The sequence below is a fragment of the Furipterus horrens genome, unplaced genomic scaffold (assembly GCF_987537825.1).
Source record: "Furipterus horrens unplaced genomic scaffold, mFurHor1.1.pri manual_scaffold_3, whole genome shotgun sequence".
Taxonomy (NCBI): domain Eukaryota; kingdom Metazoa; phylum Chordata; class Mammalia; order Chiroptera; family Furipteridae; genus Furipterus; species Furipterus horrens.
The window spans coordinates 191,521,511-191,538,026 of record NW_028327173.1 but is presented as its reverse complement, the minus strand read 5'-3'; the positions used below and the strand labels follow the sequence as shown (position 1 = coordinate 191,538,026).

The 16,516-nt window shown below is 43.1% G+C and overlaps 1 protein-coding gene across 3 annotated transcripts in view; it reads right to left on the bottom strand.

Moving 5' to 3' along the window:
* IFT43 (intraflagellar transport 43) overlaps nucleotides 1–16,293 on the bottom strand; it is a 78,755-nt gene extending 62,462 nt beyond the window's left edge. For 2 of the 3 annotated variants that reach the window (XM_090271210.1, XM_090271211.1), the window contains exons 1-2: nucleotides 16,225–16,293; nucleotides 12,770–12,856 (exon numbers count right to left, since the gene is read on the bottom strand). In XM_090271210.1, coding sequence (XP_090127336.1) covers nucleotides 12,770–12,856; nucleotides 16,225–16,281 — 144 coding nt within the window. In that variant the 5' untranslated portion in view covers nucleotides 16,282–16,293. Of the gene's footprint in view, nucleotides 1–12,769; nucleotides 12,857–15,454; nucleotides 15,553–16,224 lie in introns of those variants that run through there. The other variant, XM_090271213.1, reaches the window with a different exon arrangement.
* Nucleotides 16,294–16,516: the final 223 nt, after the last annotated feature.

Below are 16,516 nucleotides of genomic sequence, written 5' to 3'. Positions count from 1 at the left end.
CAAAGATAATCACAGTAGGCACATCATAGTCAAATTGTGAAAAACAAAAAAAAGGTAAAAAGGAAATTTTTAAAGCAGCAAAAGGGAGAAAAGATTTATATACAGGAGAACAGTCATTAAACCCCATAAAGACCAAAGAACAAAGGAAAGACAACCTCGAAAGTGCTGAAATAAAAAACGTCTTAATCCAGAATTCTTTATCAATAGAAAATATCCTTCAAAAATGAGGATGAAATAAAGTTTCAGATGAAGAAAAAGAGAAGTTGTTCTTGGCAAAACTGTACTACAAGAAATGCTACAAAAAGTGATTTGGGCTAAAGAGAAATGACACCAGGTGGAAACTTGGGTCTACAGGACAAAATGAGGAGCAAGAGAGAAATGGTAGACATGTGAGCGAATATAAAAGACATCTCTTTTTTCTCTCTTAATTTCTCTAAATGACAACTGTTTAAAGTGAAATAACAAATGGTGCTATGGGGCTTATAACATATATGACATCACTGGCACAAAGGATGAGGGAGACAAATGGGACCCACACTGCTGCAAGATCTCACATTTCATGTGAAGTTACAATATTAACACTATGCAGCCAGTGATAAAAATACCCATTCCAATTCCTACAGAAACCACTAAAAAAATAGTATCAAAAGCTATACCAAAAAGCCAATGGAGGGATTAACATGGAATATAAAAGCAATCAGCTAAACACGGTGGCATAATTCCCTGTGACGCTGGGTAAAGGCATGTGACCAGAAATGTTTCAGTCCATCACCAATGACATTCAGCATCAGCTAGTACTCTCTTCCTGTAAAGTATCATTATTAAAAGAATATTTTACTATCATTCTGCTCCCTCTCAATAATGACTGACGTGCTACATAATGAGAAGAAATCTAGCCTAGCCAATTACTTCAATGAGGCTTTCTGACCAGTCTTATGGTTCCTAAGCAGATCAGATGTTCTCTATTCACAGCGCACTGCTTCCATCCCCTTGGCTCTCCTAAAGCCTGGCTTTCCCCTGGCTTTCCCTCATGAACTCCATTTCTCTTGCAATTCTCTCAAACAGAGGCTTCTCATTCTTTAAAATCCCACGCACAGACCAGGGTCCCAAGATAAAGTTCCTACCTCACCTCTCCAAGTTCCTCTAGACAGTTACTCTTCCCAATTATTACTGAACACCTCCTTTGGAACTCACACCATTCAGCTGCATCACCTCTCTTTCCTTCTTCATCCCTGTCACTAACAAACGCCTCAGTCCAGACTGATCAAAACCTGGGGCTTTCCTGCTTCACAACTAGCCCCATCATTTTACATCAATGTTCACGTGAACAATTCCTCAAAGGCCTCATCTCAGAGTTCCCTGACCCTTTAAATGACAATGACCTCGCTCCTTTTTCAAACTTGTCCTAACCAGGAACTGCTCCATCTCTGAAACATTTGGTCCCCTCCTTCCCTTCTTATCTAAGGACTTCCTTCTTGGTTTCACTTCCTTCCCTATCCACCCAGCTCACTTCCAGTCCATCACATCATGCCTCACTTCCTTGTTATTTTACCAACATCAGCCTGAGAAATTCCCACACTTGGATCAAGCCAACCATATGCCTCCACTGTGTGAATAACCAGCCTACTGAGGCGGGTTGGAGAAAATGCACAAAAACGCAAATTAAGGCTTAACAAGCTGGTCCCTACCTGATCTCCCTGCTTCCAGTCTCACCTTCCTTCAATCCTTCTATACGTAGAATAGAGTCCCGGGGAGTTACATAGAGTTCTAGATAGGGAGGAGAGACTATGTCTCAATCAGGAGGCATTTCTACGCCGGCATTTCTGGTACAGTGCCTAACACAACCTCCAGAAAAGGTATCTGAATATTCAAGGCTCTACTAAATTAGCTGTGATTTCTTCTCTCACTATAAATAATTATTTACTTTCATATCTCATTGTAAACTTGTAATTTTGAATTATTTTCCTTGAAGAAGGCCTCTAAGTTATTTAAGTTCCAGGACTCACAAAACCTGGATTCATCCCTGACCAATTATTGCCAAAGTGCTCTTTGTAACATGCAAATCTGGTATCTCCTCTGCTTAAAACCCTCCCACATTTGCATCTGAAGATCATCAAGGGTCTGTGTGCCATTCAAAGGAATCAGAAGTTCTTCCTGTATGTTCTTCTTAAGAGTCCCCAGAATATATGCTATATTATAACAGATAATATCCTATTATCTATTATCACTAGTTTTCAACTTTCTCTCTTAAGCTCAACTGTTTACTTGACAGACCTCATTGAAAACCCTAAAGGCAACTCAAATTCAACTTGCCCAAAACTGAAATAATCATCTTTTCTTGTTCCCCAACTCCTGATTCTTAAATTCTCAGTCTCAAAATCATCATTATCTATCCAGTCTTTTTAGCCACGCATGGGGTCAACTCCAGACTCTCGCTCTCTCTCACGTCCAGCAGCCAATCTATTACCACACTTTATCCATCTCCCTGTAAAAACAGCTGTGGGACTGACCTCTCCTCTTCATCCCTCCGCCAGGCTTTAGTTTATTGTTTCCCAAAGTGAGGTGCATGTGCCACTGGTGCAAGCCAGGTGACTGGAGGTGGTACATGGATGTGCCTTTGGAAAAACAGCCATGCATGTATTTTAGTGTGCATTAGGAAAAATATTACTATCACAAATTGTTATTTCACTGATAAAGTTTCTTTTTAAAACTACATATTTAAATATCAAACAGGAGTTGATTTAAACAAAAATCTTAATAATAATGTCAGTGGTATGTAGATACCCAAAACTGTAAAACCAGTCTGAGAATGCCTGGAGTTCACGCCCCATCATCTCTCAGAAGTTCTGCTCCAACTGGCCTCCTACCGGTCTCCTGACAACACTCTTGCCCGCTCTGGACCATCCTCCACATAGCTGCCAGACGTACCTTCCTAGGCAACAATGCTAACAATGTAATCCCCTGCTTTAAAACTTTTGTGGGCTCTCTACATCATACAAAGTAATCCCAAATTCCTCCACTTGGAACACAAGGCCTCTGTTCCCAATACATTAAATTGTTTTCCATAAAACACCAGGCCCTTATACAGTGGCACGCCTTGGAGTGGGCTTTTCCCGCGGATCTTCCCTCTCATTAGCAAATTCCTAGTCATTCATTTCAACTCACCTCAAGGGCTCCCTCCTTTAGGGAGCCTTCCTTAAGTCCCAGGCAGGGTTAGTTGCACCTTCTGTGTTCCCACTCTCTGATACTACTTAAGTATTATAATTTTTTGTCTACAGTAATATTATTCATTTTTATTTTGGAAAATGTGTATTAAATTTAAGAATAAATGAGTGAATGAATGGATAAAATTCTATTTATAAATGTGTCAACAAAAATAACACACAAATAGATGGGCAAAAAGGAGTATGGGGGAGCAAGTTCTCCGTTACCACTGGTGAAGAGTAAAAACCAGGCAGAGATACAGAAAAAAGACAAAGAGGGAAGGAAAAGGGAGAAACAGAAGTCTCAATAGCAGGGGAAAAGGCAGAGACATATATGTGGGAGGGCGACAGGCCTTCTACAATTGGTGACGAGTACATGCACATCACAATGTAGCCACTGAATTCTTTCACAATATTTACGGAGCACCTGCCTGGTATGTGGTACCGTGCCAGGCACACCCAGACCCCTCTCTGGCTGCTGCCCTGGAAGTACAAGGATTCCCTATTGCTAAATCCAATAGACCCGGCTCCAAAGAAGGGTCTTGCCTTCCTGTACCCTCTTGACAGCATCAAACACTCTTGACCCCTGAGTCCTTGAAATGCTCTCTTATCTTGGCTCTGGATACTACGGGGGCCTGGTTTTCCCCTCTCCCCTCCAGCCACTCATTATCAATCTCCTTTTGTGAGCTACTCTTGGACTGTGTGTTCCTGAAACATGGGTATTCCTGACATTCTGTTAAGGCCTCTTCTTGTCTTACTCTACAAACTCTCTTTAGAGGGCAGAGCTTCCGTTTACCACCTCAGCACTAACGGCTTCCCACTCTCTAGCTCCAGCTCAGCGCCCAGTCCGGAGCACAAGTCCCACATGTCAAAGCCTGCTGGACATCTCCAGCTAGTGGTCTCACAGGCACCTCAAACTCACCTACCCCTACATTGAACACGCCAGCCTCCACACCTGTTCCTCATCCATGGAGTGAGTATTTACTGAGGACCTGCAAAGTGCAAGCACTTCTGGAGTGAGATGGACCTAAATAATTACACAAACATAGTTACAGTCTGTGGTTGGAGTGATAGAGAAAAATTAAAAACTAACAAGTAAAGAAGCTACAAGAAAGGATAATAAGGGGAGCTAATTTTTTTTAATTTAGATATTTTATTTATTTATTTTTAGAGAGAGGAAAAGGGAGAGAGAGAAGGAGAGAAACATCAATTGGTTGCCTCTCACATGCTCTCAACTGGGGACTTGGCCTGCAACCCAGGCATGTGCCCGGACTGGGAATTGAACCAGTGACCTTTCAGTTCACGATGACACCCAACCCACTGAACTACACCAGTGAGGGCCAGTGGAGCTAATTTAAATGAATAATATTCTCATTGAATAGAGGGAGTGATATTCACACTGAACCCAAAGAAAAAGTAGGAGTCAGTCTAGCAAAGAGTAAGGGTGACTATTCTAGAGAATTATTCTATTCTATTCTATTCTATTCTATTCTATGGACAGTAATCTAGAAAACTAGAATAAGTAGGGAATTGCATAGCAAAGTAAAGATAAGACTCCCTATGACTGCCACCCAGGTAGCAGGGTGAATGGGCTGGAGATGTAGGCAAGGCCCAAATCACAGAGGGTCAAAGAAAGAGTTGGGGAATTTTTTACCCTAAGGGCCATGGGGATCCTTAAAGGGTTGAGTGTGAAACAAATGATGCACATTTTTGTAAGACTGCTCCAGTTAAACTGCAGGGGGCAGGACCATAAAAGGAGAGTACAGTTATGAGGCCCCTGTGGCAGTCCAGGTGAGTGAATAGTGGCTTAAACCATTTACCTAATTTTCAACTTTTTGTCCTAACAGCCATAGATCCTGAGAGGTCTTTACTCTGGGAACTTTGTCTGAATATAAGTCAATTACAACAAAAGTATTGTTACCGTGAAAATTGTCACATACCAAAATATAAGATTTCTGAACATAAGCCAGTAGTCTACTTACTCCAAACGGGAGTTGAGCCAAATTCCAATATTTCAACGGAATCTGACCCATTCCATTTGGAATGGGTGGTAAGCAGATAGGGCCCGTTGTTGTTTTTAATCACATGTGTGTTCTTTTAATGCAAATTAAGGAGGCCAAAAAGTCTAAAGTGGGGGTTCTCATCTTTCTGGAGGCAATGCAATAATAATAAGTCAAGCACTAAAAGGGCTGGTATTGTTAACTAGTTTACACATATTTTTATTAAGCATCTAACATTTCTTTGTAATTAGTAGAATTTGGGTGACTTAGTCTCTTATTTTGTGAAATCAAAAGCATTTTCTAAATCCTATCTCCTAGAGTTTCTATAATTGTACATATATGAACGAGGGAGGGAGGGAGGGGGAGAGAAAGGGAGAGAGAGGGAGGGAGAGAAAGAGAGGGAGAGGGAAATGGAGAGGAAGGGGGGGGGACTATTCCCAGAGGAAATTCAGAATTTTTAGGCCATAAGTATGAACGCTGGTCTACTAAGCACCTCCTTATAAAGGATGAGCCAGACGAATTCCAAACCACAATACTGTACTTGAGCACATCTCAAGTACGTTCTTGACCAGCAAACACAAACACACAGAGAGAGGTGTAATGGGTGCACTGAGGAGGCATCAATGAAAAACAAAGCTAGAAAAATATTGAAGGTCACAGCCTAACCCTCTTAATATTACCAATTATTTCAGTGTCTTGTAAGAAATGTTGGCCTCATATGCTTCATTTGTCAAAAAAGGCAAGGAGGTTGGTTTGTGAATATCTGAAAACTATCTCATTGCTCGCAAAAGTCAGAGACTATGCTTCCATCGCCTGTACGGTCCACCGCTCCACAAACAACTTCAACATGCCACCCTCTCTCCCTCACTTCCACAACTTGGCACATGCTCATCCCTCTAGTTGGAATATTCTCCCCTCCCTACTCCTTAGCCAACTTCTACTCATCCTTCAAGTCTCAACTTGAAATGTGATTTTTTCCAGATGTCCAAGAGTAAAAGCGGCTGAACAGAGGTAATCCCATACCTTTCTGCATTCACCCCCACCTGGCACACACGTCTCTGTGGCCCCCAGAAATCAAGGTTCTAAGAAGGCAAGCAAGTTTGGTCTATCACTGTATTGCCAGCTCCAAGCACAATTCCTGGTACATAGAAAGCTATCAATCAAATTTCATAAGTGAATGAATGAATGAATAAATGGAGGTTACCTTCTACTCCAAGATTACAGATCTGACCAAGGTCACTCCTCATTTTCTACCCAGGTGCCCCCCAGAACAACAAAGTGATGTAAGTCAACAATTAAGGATTATTCTCTGGGAAGACTGCCAACCTCCAGACAAAGGGTTGGGTTTAAAATATATATATATATATGGAAAGGTACTGGCAAATACCTGGTCAATGGCACAGGCAAAGATGCTATTAGAGGAGACAAATAAAACGGGTCTCAAGTAGCACACAGAACTCTCACAAAAAGGACTCCACATCCAAACGCTACTTTGCCCTAAGACCCAGTTAGTTCTATGAAGTAAGAATACCTCCAGCCCTGGCCAGGTAGCTCAGTTGGTTGGAGCATTGTCCCAATATACCAAGTTTTTGGGTTCCATCGCCGGTCGGAGCACATACAGAATCAACCAAGAAATGCATAAATAAGTGGAACAAATTGATGTTTCTTTCTCTCTCTCTAAAATCAATTTTTAAAAATGTTTAAATGTTTGTTTGTTTTTTTAAAAGAATACATCTGTATCTTGAAAACTGCATTTTAAGATAAATTGGTAATACTTTCAAATTCTCATGTGGCACAGATAATAACAATAATAGTTAGTGTGTGGCAGGCACTATCCTAAGAGCTTTATACATTCTCTTATTTAATCCTCCAACAACCCTACGAGGCAGCTACTACTATCTCCAGTCAACAGATGAGGAAACAGGCTTAGAGTAGTAGGGTAACCTGCCCATGGAATACACCTAGTCACCGACAGAGCTGGAATTAAGACAAAATGGTCATCTATTCTACTTCTCAGGTTGTGTTGATAACAACAACAGCAGACTTAATGGTGCACTGCACTAAACTCACTACATGGATTTCTCGTTAACACTCCCCTTTGGGGATGGAGAGAACCTTAAAGCACTCTTCCAGCACCGCCTTTCACCCTGGGACTTGCAGGAAGCCAGCCAGAACAATCCTCTACCGTACAGACAGTAAAATGAGGCATGAGCTGTGGGAAGCAAGTTGCACTGGGACAATGAAGGAGCCGGAGCCAGGGCTGGAGGAGAATCTTGGGATGCTATTTCTAATTGCAGGCTCTACCCTGAGATGACATTCCCTCCCACACAGTGGCGGACCCCAGGGATGGGTCAGTGGTGCACATATGTTCACCCCAAGGGAGACTTCAAAACTGAAGCATGCAAAGCATGACATAAATATGAAGTGTGGAAAACACATTCCTCATGAACAGTTCCATATCGAATTCCCCGCATCCCTCTTCGGCAACGTTATCAGAAGCATCACTGAATCCAGCCCCATTGGAGAGGGACTACGAAAAAGGCTGAAAAATGTGACCAATCAGGAAAGTTATTTTTGTGAGAAAGAAGAAAAATGTCACCAAAAAGGGTCAGCAGATAACCCTATTGGGCCGAAAATAACTGCCTGGCTGGCAGACCAGTCAGGGAATGGGCGGAGGGCAAGAGACGTAATGCCAAGCTCCAAGGGAGCTCCAGCTGAGCAAAGCTGCCGGGGGATGAGGAAATTGGCCTAATTTGGGAACATGAGCCCAGCAGCATTTTTGAGATTCCTTCGAGAGAATCTGGCTAACTTTCAGTTCTGAGTCCTTGGAGGAACACCGAAGGGATGGGGGGGAAGGGAAGGGGAACAGCTGTGACTGAAACACTTCTCTAGACCAGTGGATGAATAAGGGTGATCAAGTGAGATATTACTCCCTCTCCAAAAGGATTCCAAGAGAGAGAATAACCCAAAAATCTCTCCACTCTTTCCAAAAGCCTTTCTCTACTGAAAGGTCTGTGCTTCAACCTAGCAGGGAGATAGGAGAGGTTAGGGGGTGGTTAAGTGCCTGGCCATAGTTGGAGAAATGAGAGTCAGAGATTAGCTAAATGACTTTGGACAAGTCACCCAATATCTAGAAGTCTCAGTGTCTTCAAAGCTAAAACCAGATAATAATAGCGCCTACTTCGTAAGGCTTAAATAGGGTATTGCAGGTAATTAACAGAGAGGTAGCAACTGTTCCAATGTCACCAAAATCATTATTAGTATTAAAAAGACAATCTGCAAAATAAAAGCTAAGTCACAAAGAGGTCCAGACCCAGGTGGGAAATGCTCACCCAAAGGAGGCCAGCCCCGGAGAGCACCTGCCCAAGATTACTTTTCTCCAGCCTCTGCGTATGACAGTGTAACTTTATGGCAGAAAATGCTGGGTCTTTTCTTGAAAGAGCTGTATGTAAGAGCAGCATCATTTGAATTGATTGGAGGTAAAGTTCAAGCAGAGAAATTCAGTTCAATTCTCAGAGCTGATTTCCACAGAGAAACTTACATGCTGTAGACAAGTGACACTCATCACGGAACCATCTTCCAGTAAAACTCCCAATAACTGCAGTGCCAACCCAAATCGCTAACTAAAATATGTGCCTAGTGATCCAAGCCTGAGTTGTGACTGGTGGCCACAAAAAGCCAAATTCAACATTGACAGACATGCAAGGATACCTGAAAATCAATCCATCCTAAAAGAGCAAGAGTTTGAAACTCAAGTGAAAATGGTAGCCAGGCAGATCAGACGTGAGTAAATCTGACCAGGTGTATTAAAGGAAGAAGCGGCGAAACGGAGAGGGCAGGCTGCCTGTAAGTGAACGCTATTATCAGCTCCAGCCAACTCCAGCCAACTGCGCCATGTGGGAATGCCAGCCCAGCATTCCCACTGTGCCAGGAGTTCTGGATTTTCACACGAAGTTTCCTAATTTATAAATGATAACAATCAAGTAAAAAAAAAAAAAAACACAAAAAACCCAACTCTGTCCAGATCAAACAAGACATGACTGTATGCTAAACTCAGCCTGAAGACCAACCGTTTTCAACCTCAGTAGAGAGGGTTAAGGCAAACTAAAAAGAACACCCAAGTTCTAGAGAAACAAGGATTAGCAGCATATTGCGCATTTATGTGTCTGACTGTGTTAAGGGCTTTATATCTATTACCTCATCTTTTCTTTCTAGCCACCCTTCTGAAGTATGGAATATCAATATCCCTGTCTTACCGATGAGAAAACTGAGGCTTAACGAGGTTAAGTAACATGCTCCATCAGCATCACAGAGCTAGTATGTGGCAGAGCCAGGATTTCAGCCCAGGCAGGTATGCCCCACCTGTACAGCACCATGACCCGTCCTGTCCACCGCACCCAGAAAGCACAAAAACTGCTTTGGATCCCAACTAGTCAACCTATGGATAAATGAGGAACAGCCCTGAAGAGGCTTCCAGATCAGTTCTAAAAGATACCCAAGCTTCGAGCCTCCATCTTTGCTGCCCTTCACTAAAAACAGCAGAGCCCTGTCCAAATACTCATTTGGCCACTAGCCCGTTGAATGAATGAATGTTTGTGCCATGCTTTTCAGATTACTAAAGTGCTTTTAAATGCATATTTCACTTAATCGCCACCCAAACCTGGGAGTAGTATTACCACCATTTGACAGATAATAAAATGAAGGATTAGAGAGATTAGTGGACTCGTTCAAGATCCAGGCAATTAATTCACAGGGCCGTCACAAGCTCTGGGCTTCTGATGCCAAGTCCTGCGTCCTGTCTGTCCCAGCAGACCGCTTCTCTGCTTCCTTCACCAGAGTTCCCAACTCCACTACCTCAGTTTAAAATAATTTGCTTGAACTAATTCCTACTTAACTCTAAAGTAACTTCATTATGTCTGTCAGTCCCCAGGTACCATATTTACGTTTTCATGAATAGCTTCATCCTAGAATATAGTCAGCGAGAGGACAAAAATAAATATACCAAGTAATACACTCGGAATGTAAATGGGCACACACACAAGTCTTGGGATCTAATTTTAGAAGGAAATAGCCAAAATGTCCTGCACAGCACAGTGAGCATCTGGCCCCGGGGGAGGCTGCCCACACTGCTTTAAGCCTCAATTAACCCAGGGAGAGAAAGAATCCTGGAATCCTGACTGGCATTTCACTGTCAGATGCACCAACTGGTTGAAGAGAATGAATTTTCATCATGTTCTCCCAGAAAAATGCTAATGCCCAGAGTGCAAAAATAAATAAATGAGAAATGTCTCTGAGGAAATAGATATTCCAGAAAGGCTGAAACCCTAAAAGGTACATCACAGCCTATGACTTTGGAGTTGTGTGCTTACAGAACTGACTCTTGCCTGGAAGCCAAGGAGAAGGCGATGGGTAGGTGAATAGTGCTTACCGACCCCAGCCTAGGAGCCGATTTGGAATGGGAGCCACACAGGGCTTCATGGCCATCAGTCATTCCATGACATCCCAGCCATCACAGGCTCTCTCCCCTAACCACCCTAGGTTATAACCTCCTTCACAATGAAGTACACTTCTAAGTCAGTCTTCCTAACTGCCAATAACAACAATACTATAAGTTCCATCATGGCAGGGAATCTTGTCTCTTTAGTTCACTGAAATATGCCAACCCCTAAAATGGCGCCTGCATGCAGTAACTTCAATAATTATTTGTTGAATAAATAAGTAATCTGGTATTGGGTTGGCTCCTCCTAGAACCAAAGTCTAAAGTGGCCAGAGGTCATGAAGAGATTTCCATTAACCTAGTCATCTGCTTCCCCTTTTCTCTTTAAAGATGTACACTACCACAGTTCAAGCTTCTTGAGGTCCAGGTTTGGGGCTGGTACATCTCCTTTCACTGTCTTCCTACATGATACTACCATCCCCCTTAACTGTGCCTCCAATGTTCCACCGTGGGCCCACCCTTCAACCTGTGACAGGGTTACTCAGCTTCTATGAGCCCCCATCACACACTCGGCACTTCACCCCTCTCCCTCGGCAGTGTCAAATGCATGCCTGTTCTGCGCCAGGCACTGTGATAAACCAAGGCGTATGATGGTAAGACACAACCCCTGCCTTACAGAAGCTCACATCTAACAAGGGAGCCAGACATATAAACCATTACAATATAATGTAATAAGCACTCTAATAGGATGCTATGGCCAAAGTCACATACTGACAACCCTCAGGCTTAACCTAGGCCAGATGTCAAGTTAATTCTTATAATAGCTAACCTCTAAAAATGTGTTGCTTTCACATAAAATTTTAGACTGCCAACACCTCTTGCAAAGTCAGAGGAGCTGGTAATAGTGGGCCTGTATTCCCCACAGCATCAGTCAGCTCTGGCTATGCAGTGGTTACAGCTTAAGAAAGGACACGTGGCCTCCAGTTCCCACAATCCCCCCACTCGCTCTCTCCCTACTGTCTTCAGGCAATGTGGCCAAGGGTCCGCTGCCAACTTTTCTGTAGTGGCATGGCTGGTATCTTCAGAGTACACAAATGGTTCTCTCTACCCACATTTCTACAATAAGTGAGAAAGTGAACGATACACTGAAAGGGCCACGTGGAGCACTTGAAGAAATGATGAAAAACATGTCTCCTATAAAATTGAAGAATATTCCTATATATGTGATATGTAAGTAAAGCGTCAGTGTCTTGACCCCTGCATGCTGTGCTCACGCACCTTCCTGACCCACGTGGCTTCTCAGTGACACCCCCTCATCGGCTGTAAACCTACTACGGGCCCACAAGCTAGACAACTGAGAAGCCATGTTTCCTGCAGTCTGAGAACTCACTGTCTAGTCGTGCTGACAGACACAGAAAACGAAAATTAGCAGAGAACGAGAGGTGCTCTATAATAGGTGCCACAGGGACTGAGAGGAAGGAGCCCCACGCCAGCCCGGAGAAGAGCTGACAGAGGGGTTACTCTAAAGCTTACTCTTGAAAAGGGCAAAGTATTTTTTCAGACGGCCAGAGGAAGGTGAAAAGGGGCTCTGAGTAAACTGCCAAAACTAGTACTCTGGCATTAAAAGTGTTGTGCATCAGGACTACCCACCTTCCACAAAGCAGCGGGATAAATTCCCATAATCCCAGGCCGCTCAGAGGAAAAGTTTCCAGGAAACACAGGCCAGTACTCCCCCTTCCTGCCTGAAAACTGCAGCAAGTGCAGCTCACCACTGAAAGTCAGCGTCCAGTTTTATAATCAAACTTTATGTCACTGGCATGCTTCCCTAACCTCATTCAGCAGAAATAAAAACCTGGATTTCGACTAGATTTTGCAACTTCCCAGTCCCTTGTTTCAGCTAAGGCAATCAAGTTCTTCACTGAGAATATAAAGCAATGCACAGAAAAATACTCTGGCATCAAAGATAAAAAAGTTTCTTCTTCATCTCTTAATAGAACAAATGCCAAGGAAGAGAATTCCCAAACCAAGATAGTAGAAGAGCTGACATTAAAGGTAATATGAAATACCAAATCTTTGCTCATTAAATAATCTCTAACTTTTAGCATTTCTTCAGATTTTTTAACACCCACCTCTCCAGTCAGAGTTGAATTCTTGCCACTAAGGTGATCCTCAGCTTGAGCTGACTCCTGTTGAGCTCGGCGACCCATCTTGGCCCCCTAAGAGGAGAAATGAGGGGCACTGCTGACCCAAACGTCTTTGAGCCACTATGAGGTCAAGAATGTCGGGATGGCAGGCAAGAACTGGATTTATGAATACATGGTGGAGGATGGGATTTGAGTAATTTAAATACTCTTAGAAAATGCTCCAAACCCTAAAAGCAACTGAGGTCAGTTCTACTGGGTTGGCCAAAAAGTCTGTTTAGTTCTTTACGTAAAATGAAAGACACGTTTTTCATTTTCACCAATAACTTTATATTGATTTGGATATTTTGAGTATGTTGGCTGTCTCCCGCTTTTGGCTGCCAGTGGGTAGAGGCCAGGGGTGCTGCTAAACATCTCCCAATGCATAAGACAGCCCCACAGCAAAGAATTATCTGGCAAAAATGTCAACAGTACCAAGAATCTTTGCAAACCCCCACTTCTGACACGTTCGATCAGTCACAGCACCTTTCCCATACACCGCCCAAATCTTCTCCTTGCGTTTCAGTTGCATTTTTACCTTTCTTGAAATAATAAAGCATAAAACACCGAAAATGCTGCATATCTTCTTCCACCTCCAATATTAAAATGGCTGCACAAAAATCTACCAATTTTGGTAAGTTTTTAAAAATTACATGCTGATATGACAGCTGTCACAACACAATCTAACAAAATTGTTTCAAATGAAGTTAAAGACAACTAAGCGCTACTAGAGCCATCATATGGAAAAACTAAACAAACTTTTTGGCTAACACAATATTTGGTAGAATAGGAAATTCAAGGATTAATGATAATAAGGTTTTGTTTAATTGCCATAGATCATTTCTACCCAAAGAAATGAAGCTAGAAATTCCTCTAGAATGGGCTGTGACCTCATGCCACAGTTGAAGGAAAAGTGTGGTCAAGACTCCCATGTTCCTATGCAGGATTTTAGGAAGACCTACTTTCAAAGCTGCAGCTTGATGCGGAAAGTTATCAAAAAGGAGTTTTAGGGATGCCCTGGCCAGTGTAGCTCAGTTGGTTAGAGCATTGTCCCATATACCAAAAGGCTGAGGGTTTGATTCCCGGTCAGGGCACATACCTAGGTAGCGAGAAGCAACCAATAGATGTTTCTCTCTCTCCCTGTCCCTTCTCTCTCTAAAATCAATAAACATGTCCTTGGATGAGGGTAAGAAAAATAAAAAGAAGTTTTGGAAAGAATTCCAAAATTCCATGGTAACTGCCACCGGAGAAATACAGATAGCACTTGCTTTAACGTGCATACTAATTGGATTTCCATTTACTACAAGGAAATCTTTTACAAGAATTTTGAGACATCAGCTTTAGAAATCAGAACACCTCAAATTCTGAGTGTTCACATGAACCATTTGCAGGCTCTGTATCTCAAATGCTTTCCAGCACATCAACAAAACTTTACTGAGGCAGACCAATGGGTGTTAAAATACTTATCTATTCATTTGTTAGCTTTAAAAAAACAGCATTAATATAAATACTTGTAGACCTCATTTGATATAGCTTCATTTGAGTCTTTGAATAACAAGGGCTGGGACTATCATTTTACAAATGAAGAAATAGAGGCCCAGGAAGACAATTAAGTGGCAGACATAAACCTAAGAGCAAAATCTTGTCTTCAAATCCTGGGTTCCTTCCACTATCTCATGCAGGAACTTTTGTTTTAAGATGTTGTAAGAACTGACTGCACCAATAAATTGAGAGGGGTTACATGGGAGCTGAATAAATACTCTTCTGGAGTGTTTACATTTCAAATTTTAATCAATCATTTAGGTTTCAGACAGATGAAAACAATCTGACAATAAGCAGCTCATTTTTTCCCCAAGGCAGACAATTCCATTCCTTCACCTGTAGTTACCCTTTTCCATTTACCACAGCAGGATTATCTAAATATGATATAAACAAAAATTCATTGCTCTGGTCTCTGTCTCTAACTGTGTTTACAGACGGTTTCTCTAATAATTATTTTAAAGTTTTAAATTTTCTGAAGACCCTGTATAAGTCCACAGGTATGACTGGTAGAAAAATGACTTCACCACCTGATTTTGTATATTTTAAATCTATAGTCTATTTATTGTCCATCTTGCCCCACTGGAACTAAGCACCGTGAGGGGTGGGACTTTTGTTTTATTAATTGCTCTACGGTCAGCACCTACAATAATGCCTGAAATGCCTGATACACAATAAGGACTCAATAAATATTTGAAAGGATTAATGAAGAACGACATTCCTATGCCCAGGTACTAAACAAACTGATGTATCAGAAAGGCCTGGTGACCTAATACTCTCCCTGGTCAGTCAAACAACCTGCTTCATCCCAGAACAATTTAGTCCTGCCCTTCAGATCTCCCTCAGAGAGGTGCTTTTATCATCCTTTGCTATGAGGCATTTTTTTTGGAAAAAAAAAAAAAAGCAAGAGCAGAAAAACAGAGAGATTCCACATGTAAACTAAAGAACTGCCCTGTGGCTCAACCTTTTAGTAAATGTGATCTTGGCAATTTTAAAGGTAAAAAGCCTGATGGGGCTGTGATGGAATCAAAACAAAACAAAAATCGTGAACTTGAATCCGGAATCTAGCTTGGTTTACTGCTGACTCTATATAACCTTGGGTAAATCACAGCTGCAGAAGAAGAGCAGCTAAAGTCTTCTAATAACTTAGCCTATGCCAGGCACTGTGTTCAATGCTTTTCCGTGCATTATCCATTTCATCTTCACTGCAACTCCGTAAAGTAGGTATCAACATCATTCTGGAGATAAGGAAACCAAGGTTCCGAGGTTAACTTTTTGCAGCACTCGCTAGGGCTTTACACTTCCCCTGACCCCCCGGGCCCCAGCACCTTGCCACTTCACCTTATAAACCTGAGTCTTGACATTCTTCACTATAAAACTGAGGCAAAGCCCACCTCCCCGTAGGGGTTCCGGGCATAAAGCACTGGGGTTTTTACGTGACTTTGCAGCCTGAAAAGTCAGACGGGAAAGCTCTAGAATGGGTGCAACGGGACCCTGGCTGGGGCACCCTCTAATTACCCTCAGAATTGCTCTTTCAGGGGAGTTCGCACTTGGGGCTCCAAAAAGCAAAGAAAAACGGGAACATTTCCCACTGGCCCCAGGGGCCGGTGGGCGCCGGGCCCGTTTTCCACTTTTTGAGGATTTGAAAGGAAGCATACCCCAGGCTGAGCCCACCGCGGCCCCGGGGGCGGAGCGGACGAAGCCACCGCCTCCTCTCCCACCGCCCTGCAGAGAGACTCGGGCCTGCCGATCCGGCCGCTACGGACTGGCCGCCCTGAGGCCTCCCGGGGAAGGCTGGCCCGGCGGAGTCGCCCCTCCCCACCCTCCAAATTCTGGCCCCAACCCGACCCCGCATCGGTCCTCACGGAGGTGGCCAGGCCACGGCGCCGCTCCTCGCCTAGGTCCAGCAAATCCTCCTCCATCGCTGCGGCCCCCTGACGTCACTTCCTGGAAACCTAGCGGCCCCGTGGCGTCCCTGACGATGGCCCCGCCCTTCGGTCCCGCTATTTAAAGGGTCGGGGCATTATTCCTGAATTCTCTGTGCCACCCTCCAACTTAAGTATTTCATAAACCTGCCTCACTTGACTTCCAGAATAAACCTCCAAGCATTACATCTCGCTAAGGCTGCTCCTGTGGGACAGTGAAAAAATATTTTTC